A 15,347-nucleotide genomic window follows, 5' to 3' on the forward strand; every position below is an offset into this window, starting at 1 on the left:
AGCATGTAGTGTGAGGTAGAGGTAGGCAAGAGAGGATATTTAGTGGGGTGTTGCTGCAGACCCAGGAGCACAGAGGATGGGGACTAGGAGATGTTTAGACGGTTAAGTTTGGCAAGGGCAAGAAGAATGATTGTTATGGGAGATTTTAACTATAGCAGTATAAATTGGAGAGAGGAAAATGCATGTAGCAATGGGGGAATGGAATTTCTAGAATTCTTGAGGGACAAATGTCTTAGGCAACATGTAACAGAGAGAACAAGAGGTTCAAGAGTTTTGGATTTGGTTATAGCATCAGAAGAGTTGATAATAACTGAGATGACATCTCTCCCACCAGTTGGAGAGAGTAACCATATGGTTTTGACTTGGAAAATGAATAGACATGCAGGAGTATCAAAGAGACAGGAACGTATGTGGAATTATAAGGCAGGTGATTATAATAGTCTTAGACGTCAACTTCAGGAAGTTTCATGGAGGGAGGAATTGGAAGGCCAGGATATCATTAGTGCTTGGGAAATTGTGAAGGAATATTTGTTAGCAGCAATAGTAAGCTGTATTCCACGAGTGAAGAAAAGGACACAATTTGGAGTAAAGTGGATGACAAACAATATTAAACAGGAGCTGCATGTGAAAAAGAGGCTATGGAAGAGATATAAGAAGACAGGTGAAGAGAAGATGCATGAAGAATATAAGATACAGGCCAGGAAGGTGACTAGTATGGTAAGGAAGGCAAAACTAAAATATGAGAAGAGACTGGCCCTAAGATCCAAAGAAAATCCTAGGGAATTTTTTAACTATGTGGCCAGTAGGAGGAGTAATGACTGTGGAAGAATGATATTGTGGGAATAGAGTGACTCTGATGCAGAGGACATAGGGGAATTGTTCAATGAACATTTTATTAGAGTATTTCATCCTGGAGGAGTCAGTTTTAATGCTAGAGGGATAGGGCAGGTTCGAGGTTTAGAGGTACAGGAGGATGTGTTTCAGATACTGAGTACTCTGGATGTCAGTAAAGCTTTGGGACTGGATGGTATTTCACCACGAGTTTTTAGAGAATGTGCTAGGGAACTGACAGTGCCTTTAACCTGGCTTTTCAATGAAAGTCTGGCTGCGGGAAAGGTGCCCAGGGAATGGAAGGAAGGTAAGATAGTCCCATTGCATAAGGATGGTAACAGACTGGAAGTGTCTAATTATAGGCCAGCTTGTGTGTCATGTAGTTGTTAAGATCTTGGAGAAAGTAGTGAGGGACCGTATACAGCATTGGGCAGATGAGGGTAATGTTATCTGTGAGAGTCAACATGGATTTGTGAAAGGGCATGCTTGCTTTACCAATATGCTAGCCTTTTATAGTAAATTTACAAGAACATTAGATGAGGGAAAGGCATATACTGCAATCTGCAATTTTCTTAGACTTAGCGAAGGCATCTGACAGGGTGCCACATGATAAGCTGATATTTAAGTTGCAGCACATGGGTCTGGATGTCAGATCGGTCAACTGGATTCAGGATTGGCTGTCTGATAGGTATCAGAGAGTTGTGTATGGTGGAGAAGTTTCAAGGAGGCAGAGGGTTACAAGTGAGTCCAACATGGCTCAGTACTAGGACCTATATTGTTTAACCTTTATATCAATGACATTACCAGTGGATTGCAAGGGGGTATTCAGTTGTTTGCGGATGATGCGAAGCGGGGCAGATGTGGTAGCCCTGCAAGAGGATTTGAATAAGCTAGATAGATGGGCAAATGAATGGGGGTGTTGATTTAATGCAGCAAACTGTAAGGGCTTGAGGTTTGGGACACATCAATGGGACCCTGCATACTCTGTTGGAGGAGCTATACTGGAAGAAGTAGGGAGAGACAAGCGATCTGGGTTGACGATTGATATAAACCTGAAATTTAGCGGACATATTGCAAAGGTAGTGAAGGTAACACAGAGGATTGCTGCAATAATGAGAAGGATGCTGACCTGCAGAGATAAAAGAGTTATCATTCCGTTGTATAAGATCATGATCAGACTACACTTAGACTAGTGTTCTCAGATTTGGTCCCAGGATTTGAAGGGGATAAATTAACTGTGGAAAGGGTACAGAGGCAGATAACAAAGATGGTTTCAGGACTGTACAATGTTAGCTATGAGGATCGGCTGAAGGAATGTGGACTGCAGAGTTTGGTGGATAGAAAAACGAGACCTGATATGATTGAGACTATTGAGAGGTGGTTACAGGGTTGACACTGGGGAGTTCTTTCACTTGGTTGAACAGCGGAAAGGAGTGATGACAAGAGGCCATCCCTGGAAGTTACGAAAGGAAACTGTGAGCAAGAGGGTGATGAGTGGTTTCTTTGCATGGAGGGTGGTTGAACCGTGGAATGCATTGCCTGATGGAGTGGTGAGAGCGAGAACGGTCAATGAGTTTAAGGAGTGGTATGATAGACTTTGTGTTTGTTAGGGGGGGGGGGACCTCCCCTTGATGAGTCTTGACAGACTTTATGTTCTTAGGAAGGACCTCCCACGATGAGTCTTTTGACTGCATGCAGGCCTGAATAATAATAATAATAATATTAAAAGTAGAAGATTCACATACCACTTTCTGATACCTGTTCATCACTTGCTCACTTATCCAAATCAATAGTTTACCTTCCAATTCTATATATCCCCTTATTTATGAGCCTTTCATACGGTTCCTGAATGTCTTAGAAATGTCCACCAGCATCACAGTACATCCATCCCCTTTATCCTACTCAGCTATAACTATTGCAGAACTATTACTATTGGTATCCTTTTTTCCTCTTTGTTCAGAGTTTTCTGATACACTATAATACTTTTTTCAACTATTAATCCTTACTGTAGGAAGTTGTCCCAACACAACAATAGTGTGAAGATGAATAGCTGTCCAGAAAATAAATATAGAAAGACTTATAGCACCTTCATGGTGCAATTGGAAGAATGACAGTATGTTGCACCTTTCGAGTGGAAAAGGCCTAAGTTCGATCCTCATCATGAAGAGAGGATTCTTTATATGTTTTTTTTTTCTTTTCAATTGAAAGTGAATTAGCTGATCTCATACAGGGTTGTAGCAGGGTTTTTTCATCTTGCATACAAACAAATGAGCTGTGAGAGTACACGTAATTTACACACAAAAAATACTAGTGGTGGTGGTGGTTGGCAGTAGATGCTGTTGATGTTAGTAGTGTTGTAATTGGAGAATTAAGTAAAAGGGGAGACAGTGAGATGTATGTAGTAGAGTAGAGTGCCCTCTCCCGATGAGTCCTTGGACTACTTGGAGGAGTCATGTAATAATAATAATAAATGTGAACAAATTGCTCAGACATTATGACCTCCCTTTAGTAAACCCATGCTGTTTCTTGCAAAGTACAGCTTGTCTGTCAGCTATTTCTGTAAGCAAGCTATTACCAGCTTCTTTAAAATCTTTACTTATAAGTTTTACAGTTACTGTAGGCATAATTCACTAGGCCTGATAATTCAGAAGACTGAATTCCAGGTATGTGGAGAAGAGCTATTAGAGTACACATCAATATTACAATCAGGGAATGTCAAGGTCCTTCTTGACAAATGTCAATCTCAGAAAGGCACATAAAAAAGTGGTAAAAGACAAGCTCTCCAAAATGCTGCAATTATGTGTAAATGGTATGTTACATAGAGCATTTAAGTTTTAAGTTAGCAGTTAGAACTGAAGGATGGTTCGATGTAAGACAAGGGTGAAATCTATCACTACTGTTATTCGTCATCTATATGGTTCACATCACAAAGAAAAGTGACATTCAACGAGATATCAAAAAAAGTGATGTTAATCTCGCCTTCTTACTACTTTATGCAGTGATGTTATACTCTTAAATAAATCCAGTACAAGTATTCCTTAACCAACTGAATAACTGTGTAAATTTGGAATGAAAATCAGCAATAAAAAGACAGAAACTATGAAAATAAGAACGAACATTGAAAATGTCAACTACATCCTGAATGCAGAATCTATAAAAAAAAAAGTAAAATACAAGTAAAAATAGACAAGTCAGCTGAAATTTATATGGAATAAGAAAGAGAAACATTTGAAACACTAAGCTAGCTATAAACAAGATTGAGTACAAACAAATTTTATCGTTCACAGAACTGGTTAGAAATAAACATCGGATCAAAGATTAGAGACCACAAATATGAGAGTTCTTAGAAAAATTCATGGAGTAAACAGATGGCATCAGTAGCAGATTCACATTAAAAATGAAAATGATATTAAGAACTTTGACACTGTTCAGCATTCAAGAATATGTGAGCAGAGCTAATCTAAGGATTTTTTTTAATGTTACTCCTACCCACAAAAGGTTATTTGTAAACCTAAAGCATTTTGCATCCTGGGCAGGCTAAGGGTATTTTTTTTTCTCTATTTTTTAATCATTTATATATATATACTCTCTGACCAACATGTAAGAACCTTGGCTGGCAAAGTGCCAAGAAGAGTCAATTCCTGCTGAAGGGAAGAAAGGAATAAGGCGATGTATGAATTCGTCACCAACATGTGAAATCACATACTATATATGTGATTTTGCATGTTGTGATGAAATTTTCCAACAGCTGTACAAGCAAAATAGTTACCACTTTAAAAACTAGAATTTTCATAAAAGAAAAGCTAATTTTCTGACATATAATAATAAACACTAATCATTGATTACCCTATTATCGGAATGGATTTGCCTTCTGCATACACAGAAGTGTCAAGGGGTCTCGCATCTGTGGTCGGACATTATCAATTATTTATATATATTAGGAGCAAATATTCCAGGTGCGCTCGGTTTGTGGTGCTCATCCACTGAATAGCAATATCACCAAATTATATTTTTGCATTTATTCCCTTTAAAGACTCCCCTAATTGTTTCCAGACTTCATGTGATTTCTAAAAGTAAACACAATATGCTAATGCTTCACAAAGAGGACAATTTTCAACACACAAATGTTGCATCACGTTCAAGTTAATAGCCCAGGTGTGCATTCAAAATACACACACACACCTTTGAGCCCTTTAAAAAGATGAACACATGGCACAATAAGTCAGATTCTTAGTGTTCTTATAGTTTTAAACCACTCAAAAGGCGAGGCAGAGTGAGCTCTGAGATAATAGCACCTAGAGGCTGTGATTGGTTATTGTGTTAACCAATTCAACATTATCATTTGTCATGAGTTGCTGTTTTGGTTTTCTGAGTTTCATCTGTTTTGTGTGCATGAAGTGTGAACTGATGTGCTAGGCAAGTTTTTATATATGTCTTATATTATACCCTTAGCATGCCCAGGATAAGACAAGTTTTTAATATATAATTTTCGATAAATTTATAACTTTTTTGTCCATATTTACAATGGGAAACGGTACTGTAATCGAAGGAGATAAGCCTTCATCCTCCTCTTCCAAATTTTTCACCAATGAGTAATTCAAATATACCAATCAAACAGAGCATTCTCCTTCATTATTGTTTTTTTAATATTCAGTATCTTAAAACAAACACACTGTCCCCTACTCTGCACAGATTTGGTTACAATTAATTGATAAATTAAAGTATTCAAAGTTATCCTACAATTAATTGGACCAATTAAGATTAACTCTGATGCGCTATGCACTCTTAAAACTTTCATACATCGATAAAAATGCAATCATATAGTCAAACTGACGTGAATTTTGTAGCACAGGTTGTGTATGCCACAACAGCACACCCAACCGAAATGGTTGGGTGTGCCTGTCGTGACACCACTGATATATATATATATATATATATATATATATATAATATATATTATTATTATTATTATTACATCACACCTCCAGGGATGTCCAAAGACTCATCGAGGGAGAGCGTCTACTCTACAACTCTTCGTCTCACTACTCCACCAACCTTTATCATCTAACAACAATGCCATCTACCGCCGACTATCACCACTAGCACTTTCACTGACAACCACAAACATCCATGCGCACGACGGGATTTGAACATGCAGCCTTTTGGCTAGAGAGCGGATATGCTAACCACTCGGCCAACCAGGTTGCGTGGTTATCACAACCAAATCTGTGCAGAGTAGGGGACAATGTGTTTGTTTTAAGATACTGGATATTAAAAAACAATAATGAAGGAGAATGCGCTGTTTGATTGGTATATTTGAATTACTCAATGGTGAAGAATTTGGAAGAGGAGGATGAAGGCTTATCTCCTTCGAATATTGAATATATAACTTTGTATATTTATATATATATATATTGTATATGTAGAAAGTTTTTTACCTTGGGTATAATATATGTTAAAGATACCAAGCTATTTTAAATATAAACCTGGTTTTTTACTCCATTTCCCAAGTAAGCAAACAGACAAGTCAGTCAAGTTTGCGCCTGCAAGTGTAGCTGATCCTGCACGTAGTGCAAGTCAAGGCAACTCGTGGTAAAAGAGTATAAGCTCTGATCACTACTCTTAATATTTACCCTTAACGCAAAGCACATCTCCTGGTGGAGATGTATGATGCTATGTATTGAAGGCAAGGGCCACTACCCAGACCAGTTTCAACCTTTATTGAGGTCTCGTCAGTGGGAGCCAGGCTAAGAAATACTAAGTTTTAAGTAATACAGAGCTTATAAATACCTTATGGTAACTTATTTTGGTAAAATATTTATAAACTCTGTATTACTTAAAACTTAGTATTTCTTAGCCTGGCTCCCACTGACGAGACCTCAATAAAGGTTGAAACCGGTCTGGGTAGTGGCCCTTGCCTTCAATACATAGCATCATACATCTCCACCAGGAGATGTGCTTTGCGTTAAGGGTAAATATTAAGAATAGTGATCAGAGCTTATACTCCTTTACCACGAGTTGCCTTGACTTGCACTACGTGCAGGATCAGCTACACTTGCAGGCGCAAACTTGACTGACTTGTCTGTTTGCTTACTTGGGAAATGGAGTAAAAAACCAGGTTTATATTTAAAATAGCTTGGTATCTTTAACACATATTATACCCAAGGTAAAAAACTTTCTACATCTATCTCTCATCCTGAGATTTTTATTTAATAAGGTCAAAGCATACTTATGGCAATTTGTTTTGGTAAAATATTTATAAGCTCTATATTACTTAAAACTTAGTATTTCTTAGCCTGGCTCCCACTGACGAGACCTCAATAAAGGTCGAAACCGGTCCGGGTAGTGGCCCTTGCCTTCAATACATAGCATCATACATCTCCACCAGGAGATGTGCTTTGCGTTAAGGGTAAATATTAAGAATAGTGATCAGAGATTACTATTCTTAATATTTCTTAAGAATAGTAATCGAATAGAATAATATTTCTCTGATCACTATTCTTAATAGTGATCAGAGATTACTCTTTTACCACGAGTTGCCTTGACTTGCACTACGTGCAGGGTCAGCTACACTTGCAGGTGCAAACTTGACTGACTTGTCTGTTTGCTTACTTGGGAAATAGAGTAAAAAACCAGGTTTATATTTAAAATAGCTTGGTATCTTTAACACACACACATATATATATATACAATCTACCAATAATTGTCCAGGCATCCCTGTTATTTGAAGTTGTGGAACATTCCAGGCTTGTTAATAACATAAAAACCAGTGTACAGAGAGTAGGAAGTAGTATTTCACCATAGCAGTTGAATACCGGTGTTATTGCAACACGACATGAACTCAGTGACTTCAAGAGAGGTGTCATTGTGGGCTGTCACATTGGTGGCATATTTATACATACCACTGCCACTCAACTGGATCGTCCAAATTTAACAGTTGATAATGTGATCAACAAATGGAGACATTCTGGCATCACTAGTGGAGGAAAACATCCACGCAGCCACCAAAAATGACTCACAAGGACAGGAGGATGTTAAAATGAATGGCACGCAAAAAACGACAACAATCAGAAAAGACTATCCATCATGAGTTACAGAGCACCAGGAGCACTAATACTTTATGAAAATAACTCCATTTACTGGGTTTCCACAGAAGAGCAGCAGCACACAATCCGAACATCACAACAATGAACAAGGTGGATCGTCTGGCCTAATGCAAAGAACGTGTGAACTGGACAATTTACCAGTGGAAAACAGAACTTTCGAGCAATGAATCAATGTTCACCTGTTTCCAATCTGATGGCAGGGTATGGATGTGGAGGCAGCCTGGTGAATGTTTGTTACCACAGTGGTTAAGAGCAGCATGTCCTTGATCTGTTGCTGAATTCAGTGCTGCTTTGATGGGAGAATGGAGACAAATTCTACCTGATGTCTGCCACACACACACTGGTGGACCTGTTGTACCCACAGTAAAGTTTGGTGGTGGAGAAGTAATGGTGTTGGGGTGAGTGGGATCACTGGTCGTCGTCCGTGGTTCCCATGAAGGCAGCTCAGTACCTTGATATTCTGGATAATCAGGCGTTGCCTACACTGTGGAGTTTTTTATGGAACAGACCAGTGTTACTATCAAGACAACAATGGCCCATGCCATGAAGCTGCAACTGTTATGGAATGAAGAGATAGGTATTAAATGACTGCCCTGGCCTGTGCAAAGACCTGGCCTCAACTCCATCAAACACCTGTGGAACGAATTGGGGCAGTGATTGAGGTCCAGAGCAGCATGTCCTCTTGATCTGTTGCTGAACTCAGTGTTGCTTTGATGGGGAAATGGAGACAAATTCCACTTGATGTCTACCACACATTGGTGGAAAGCCTCTTTCAAAGAGTGCAGGAGGTGATCAAAGCCAAAGGCAGACATACCTGATATTAGGGTTTGCCTACTGGTATCAATTGTAAATTGCTAAAGTTCTGGACAATTATTGGTAGTGTGTGTGTGTGTGTGTGTGTGTGTGTGTGTGTGTGTGTGTGTGTGTGTGTGTGTGTGTGTGTGTGTGTGTGTGTGTGTGTGTGTGTGTGTGTTTAATTTATTTTACATAGTCCAGAAGCCTTGCTCTAGAGACCAAATATGGAACTTTTTCAAGCCACTTCAGGTCTCCAATAAGCAAGACAGTTGTCTCACACCAGGCAATGACATTTATCTCCCACCTAAAGAGAATCACAAACATCCATGCCTATGGTGGGATTCAAACCGACAGCCTCTTGGTTGGAGAGTGAATCTTCTAACCACTCGACCAATCAGGCTGACAAAAGGTAACAGGATCACAAAAAGAATGGGTGTCACAAATAGATGGTTTGATGCAGTAAGAAGTGCCTCATAAAACCAAAATACAAGATCTAACAAAGTGCTGACCCCAGTAGTGTTAATACTGGAGTCAGCAGGGTATAGATGTGCATCTTGCTAACTGAATTCACTTGTTTATCTTCACATACACTCCTTTGCATGATGGCACTGGTACTCTCCTGCTTACTGACAGCTGAACTCTGATGATCAAGCACATGTATTCTCTTAGCCACCCTTCTGTCTAATATGAATAGTAATTAAAATAGACAGTGTGAATAGCCAATATTCAAATTTTATTATTTTTAAAGGGCTCAAAAATAAAATTATAGACCTTAAAGTGTAAAGTAAAAATCACTTCTCCATCACCTGATTAAAATCCACACGTGTCTTAGCCAATTCTCGTTTCAAAAAACTTCCTGGAGATGACATGTGCTCATGTGTATGGCCATGTGTCCCATCATGGCTATGACCATGTGGAGCCTCTTGATCAGCCTGCATTGTTCCTGCTAAAAATGAAGTTCAAGATAATTACTGTATACATGTTAATTAATTAATACAACTAGCATTATAATTTCACTTGTATAATTTCATAACAGACCAGCATTTCAAAACTGTTAACATCTAATTTCTTGATTCTTTAATCAATATTTAAATTAATTGTTATAATTATTATTTTAAATATGGAATTCAAAATGTGAAATATATTATATAGTACTGATCAATTAAATTAAATAGTTTACATCAGTTTAACATTTATTACTTGAGAAGCTGCACAGTCAAAACGATAGACTGCATCAATAGCCAATACGGATAAGCAGGAAAAATAGCAGCATTTTCTATTCAAATAAATAGAAAATTCTGTTAATTTTCAGATACATAGAACAAGAAAAAAGTGCCTTTCTGTATATCAGTTTTTAAATTATAATTTTAAAATAACTGCTATTAGTTAGTGGAACTGAAAACAAATTATATTGATAAAACAAGAAATGCTAAAAGCTTATTGTTTATAATTCCACCCCTCCGCACGCACGCACACAGATACACACAAATGCCAATCTGTACATCTTAATACTGCTCTGATATTAACAAATGTGCCTTGTAATAAATGTAAAACAAAGAAACAGTACTACAGTGGAACCTCGTTGTTGAACACAATTCGTTTCTAAAGGCTGTTTAGTAGCCGAAACCATTTTCCCATAAGAATTAATGTAAAATGGAATAATCCATTCCCGAACCCCAGATGATTGCTTATTTAAACCTTTACGACAGTACTTCATGCATAAAATTGTATACAAAACTAATGAAAATGTATAAAATCTTATGAAAAGAATAAACACAATAAATAGATAAAATATAGATGAAAAAGGGTGATCTCTTTCCACAAAACTTTGCACCTCATCCCATTTCACACACATTTCTTTGATCAAAGAACTAGGAATCCTCCCTTCCTTCCTCTGTCTCTGAAGACATTTCTTCAATCACCATCTTTTGCTCTGCTCCATCTGAAGGTGTTCCAGTTCTTCTGTGGTGAGCTCATTCCTGTGGTCCTCCACATCAGCATTGCCAACTTCCAAGCCTATGCTTTTGCCCAGAGACACAACATCATCGGCAACGACAACATACTCAGCCTCAAAGCCCTGAATGTCTCTGTCTGCTACACAGTCTGGCCACAATTTCCTCCAGGCCGAGTTTATGGTCCTGTAAGTCACTTGTACCCAGGCTTTGTCAAGAATATTAAGCAATGGAGGATATTGAAGTGATTTTTCCAGAATTCTCTGAGTGTTAATTCTGTGTCAGAGGTCACTTCAAAACACCTTTGAAAAGTGCTTTGGTATAGAGTTTCTTAAAGTTCGAAATGACCTGATGGTCCATGGGCTGGATTAGAGGAGTCGTGTTAGGGGATAGGAACTTCACTGTGATAAAATCAAACTCCTCCACCAACTCGTCCTCCAAGCCTGGAGGGTGAGCAGGAGCATTGTCCATCACAAGAAGGCATTTTAATGGAAAATTTTTATCTTGAAGGTATTTTCTCACATTTGGGGCAAAGACTTCATGGATCCACTGAATAAAAAAAATTGCTTGGCTACCCAAGCTTATTAAGTTTATCGTTTATCCAAATCAGCAACAATTTTTCCACTTCTTCAATCGCATGAGATCTTTGTTTAGTAAGAACTTTAACTCCTTTTGTAACATCAGCTCCCTTGATCACCTCTTTATTTCTGAGTATTGTACAGATCATTGATATTGCCATACCAAACTGCATAGCAAGATCTGAGACACGAATGTCATTTTCATGTTTGGATAACATTTCTCGTTTCATCTCTATTGTGGTTCTAACAACTTTTCTTTTCACTTTGCTGCTATCACTGTCCTTCTTTGGTACCATGGTGGCTTATTTAATAATAATTTATAAAAAAAAAAAACAGCAAAACACAAAGAAAATCAAGAAAAGGCACTGCAAATTTGAGCAGGTGTCTGGATTGAGAGGAGGGCTGCGGCGGGATGCTCTCCACTGTACATCTCAGCCTGGGGATCACGTGGTTGCTGGTTTGCCTGTTCAGGAAATGAGATTCTGTTTGGAAACCGGTGCGTTTTTGGTTTGGAAAATATGTTCGGGAACCGATTTGTTTGAGATGAGAGGAGTTCGACAACTGAGGTTCCCCTGTACTTCAATTTATTCATTTAGTTTTCATTTAATATCATACTAATAAGACATGAAAACTAGAAAATACATTTCAATTTAAGTTAAAACAAACTTTTTTCCCCTACATATGCTGGTTTCATTCACTAATTCTAAACATGCACAACACCGTTAAATTAATGGGGGCATACAATAAATTAGGATGTTGATTCAGCCAAACATGATTCCTTACCAATTAATGATGGTGATTTAAGTTGCAATCCATCCTTTTCGTGTACTATATGAAGAAGCTTTTTGGACCAACTTGATCAAGAAAATGGTGTATACTCTTACTTTAAACAGTTTATGAGTTAGGAATGGGGGAGTGCTGAAATTAGCATAAACAGAAAGAGAAAAGGAGATTTGCAAGCTTTTGAAACCCTTTGAAACTGAGATTACATATATGGGCCACATCCACTTAAAAACTGGCTTATGATGGAAACGAGTCAGGACTCTGCAACCTTAATGCACTAGTAATGTCACTTATTTCGTGAAGTTGGCTGCAAAATAAGAACACTGCCAGTGCATCATGACACCAGAATGTATTATAATGCATTGACAGTTTTAAGTGGATGTGGCCCATATATGTAATCTCAATTTCAAACGGTTTCAAAAGCGTCCCACCGAACAGGCAAACCGTGAGCACATGCATCTACAGACATAGGACACACTGAGAAGCATGGGACTAACCACCTTATCCTCGAATTGCGGTTGCAAGAATAGTTGGAAAAAACCTCGAAAAGGTAGAAGAGGAGAATTAAGTAAAATAAAACAGAGTTGTTTGTAGTGGAAGCCAGATAAAGGCTTCTTACGTTACATACGGAATCAAACCCAAGTCTTTCGGACCAAAAGGCTTCGTTTATATAGACTGAGCTACGAAGATTCTACCACAACCAAACGAGCATAAAACAGTACAACGAAAAGTTCTTCATGAAACTACTACCAAGAGCCACTAAAAAAAAAAAAAAAAAGCCTTCGCGAAAAAACAAAACACTATTCCTGAAAAAAAAAAAAAAAAAAGGCCTCAGTATGTATAATATAAAGCGATCATCTAAATCACTTCCGGTGATAATATCCACCACGTGATACAACGCATCTAGGGTCGTTTTCTTGATATTTCGGTTATCGGAGAAGGGGGATAGTTACCCCCCCCCACACACACACACACTCCCAATCTTCCTAATACCAGTTTTGAATATCATTTGTTAAAAAACAAATTATGTATATTTTCCCATAAGGTTAAATAAGGTAAATTTTCCTATTTCATTTCATGTTTTTATATTTTGTTTATATTCTTGTGTTAATCCCAGAAAAAAAAATTAATAATAATAATAAATAATTTAACAAGATTAAAACTAGATATTTCGGTTGCATGTTGGGAGATGAATGTTCAAAAACTGAAAAAAAAAATTGCCATTCTTGAATACGATATGCCAAGGAATGTATTTTTTAAAACTTTTTATTATATAATAAATACTTTAAGTGTGGCGGGAGCGGGTGGAGGGGGCACAGTCATCTTTCCGTTTCATTCATTTACAATGTGCGCAAAGCACTCTTCCCGAAACCAAACCTTTAACTATTATAACACAGCAGTTCATTTAAAGAACAATTACAATTCAGTTATCCCAGATACCAACTGAGAATTTTCTCTTTTCGAAATACAACTCGAATATTACACTTAAATTAACTTATATTCACTAACCTTGTAAGAAAGTACACTTTTCATCCTTGCCAGTGCTCATGTTTTTAACAGAACCGTGCTCTTTAATCTCCTTTACCATACAGTGTGCATTATATGTAGTGTCATTAACTAATCACAGTTTTAAGTGATAGGGATGCCAACAAAATACAGTCCCGAAGCAATCATCATTCTCTAAGAAGCCATTAAGCAATTCAAGACGCAAGAGACCACGTGAAACAAGTGTGTAAGCAGGCAGGCAGGCTAGCATAAACACACACACGCGTATCATAAACACATAAATCAACAGTTCTAGAGAATGGAATGTTGTTAGAAGCAGGCTCTATTACAGTACTTTGTCGCAGAATGGAGGATGCATTTACAGAAGTATACAACATGTATTAGTTTACCACCAAATATATCTATCTACAACTGTCATTTAATTACAGAGAGAGAGAGAGAGAGTCTTCAACTACACTTACAGAGAGTTTAAAGAGTGTTTTGCATGTACGATTAATATAAGAATGTTAAACATAGATAAAAATATATTATTTCGTTTATAATGTCAGAGTTATTTAATTATTTTCTTTGTCACTTGCACTTTTTGGGTACATTCGTAAAAGAATTATGCATATCAGCTTCGTCATATCGGTCTACTGTTCAGTTTAAAACAACTGGAGATTGAATAGACAGCTGTTATTATTATTATTATTATTATTATTATTATTATTATTATTATTATTATTATTATTATTATTAATAATAATCATTATTTCGAATTATGAAACATTATTCCAATGCCAACTACAGGATAGTCAGAAATACATACCGTATAACAAGACCTCAGACAACTAATTATATCACATATAAATACAATAATCACTACGGAAAGGCCACGCGAAACTTCTACATCCCAGACATGATAAACAAATTACCTTTTGAATACAGAAATCTTACAAACTACAATAGCCTGAAAAGAGCTCTAAGGACATACTATGAACAAGAAACACGTACCCAAAATACCATACAAACGCGATGAAACACAATATATTCGTTCACGTTTCCAGTTTAGCGACGCATCAAGACATTCCAAGTTGTCTGTGTGTGTATGTGCGTGCGCGTGCGAATTTCTCAATCAGCAGCTGCAGTGGAAATCAAGCCAATTAAACATAGATTTGATTTCATAGCTTCCCAACACAGCAAATAAACCAATAAATAATAATTGGTGTCATCCTCAGATAAGCTCACAAATAAGCTTCGAGGATGAAGGCTGAGAAAATACATCCCATCTCATCCAAGATCAAAAAATAAATAAATAAAAAATAAATAAATAAAAAATAAATGTATCATATGTAATGTACTATCACATATAAACAAATATATGTAATGTTGTATCATATGTAATGTATGTATCATATGTTATTAATTATTATTATTATTATTATTATTATTATTATTACTATTATTATCAGAATACATGAATGTATCAAATGTATGTAATGTTATATCATAAGTAAACAAATGTAAGTAATATTCTTTCATATGTAAACAAATGTATGTAATGTTGTATCATACATAATCAAAACTATGTAATGTATGTATCATGTGTAATAAATTATTATTATTATCAAAAAAATATGTATGTATGTATCTGAGACAATAAAAAAATTATTATTATTATTAGAACATGGCAGGCATGGAATCACAGCCTGAAACCACTTTATACAATCTTTTGATGGAAACTGCCATTGTTATTATTGTAACTAGCAGTCATTCCCATGAATTCCTAAGACAAATCTATATTAGCCATTATTCAC

General features: G+C 36.9%; 1 protein-coding gene across 2 annotated transcripts in view; it reads right to left on the reverse strand.

Moving 5' to 3' along the window:
- Positions 1-13,917, reverse strand: part of LOC150105312 (uncharacterized) — a 121,459-nt gene extending 107,542 nt beyond the window's left edge. Inside the window, exons 1-2 of one of the 2 annotated variants that reach the window (XM_090394689.1) lie at positions 13,555-13,917; positions 9,539-9,678 (exon numbers count right to left, since the gene is read on the reverse strand). In XM_090394689.1, coding sequence (XP_090250815.1) covers positions 9,539-9,678; positions 13,555-13,633 — 219 coding nt within the window. In that variant the 5' untranslated portion in view covers positions 13,634-13,917. Of the gene's footprint in view, positions 1-9,538; positions 9,679-12,045; positions 12,773-13,554 lie in introns of those variants that run through there. The other variant, XM_090394690.1, reaches the window with a different exon arrangement.
- Positions 13,918-15,347: the final 1,430 nt, after the last annotated feature.

This window comes from Typopeltis vanoorti, chromosome 6 (assembly GCF_054136105.1).
Source record: "Typopeltis vanoorti isolate ZY-2024b chromosome 6, IOZ_Tvanoo_1.0, whole genome shotgun sequence".
In the NCBI taxonomy this organism is placed as follows: domain Eukaryota; kingdom Metazoa; phylum Arthropoda; class Arachnida; order Uropygi; family Thelyphonidae; genus Typopeltis; species Typopeltis vanoorti.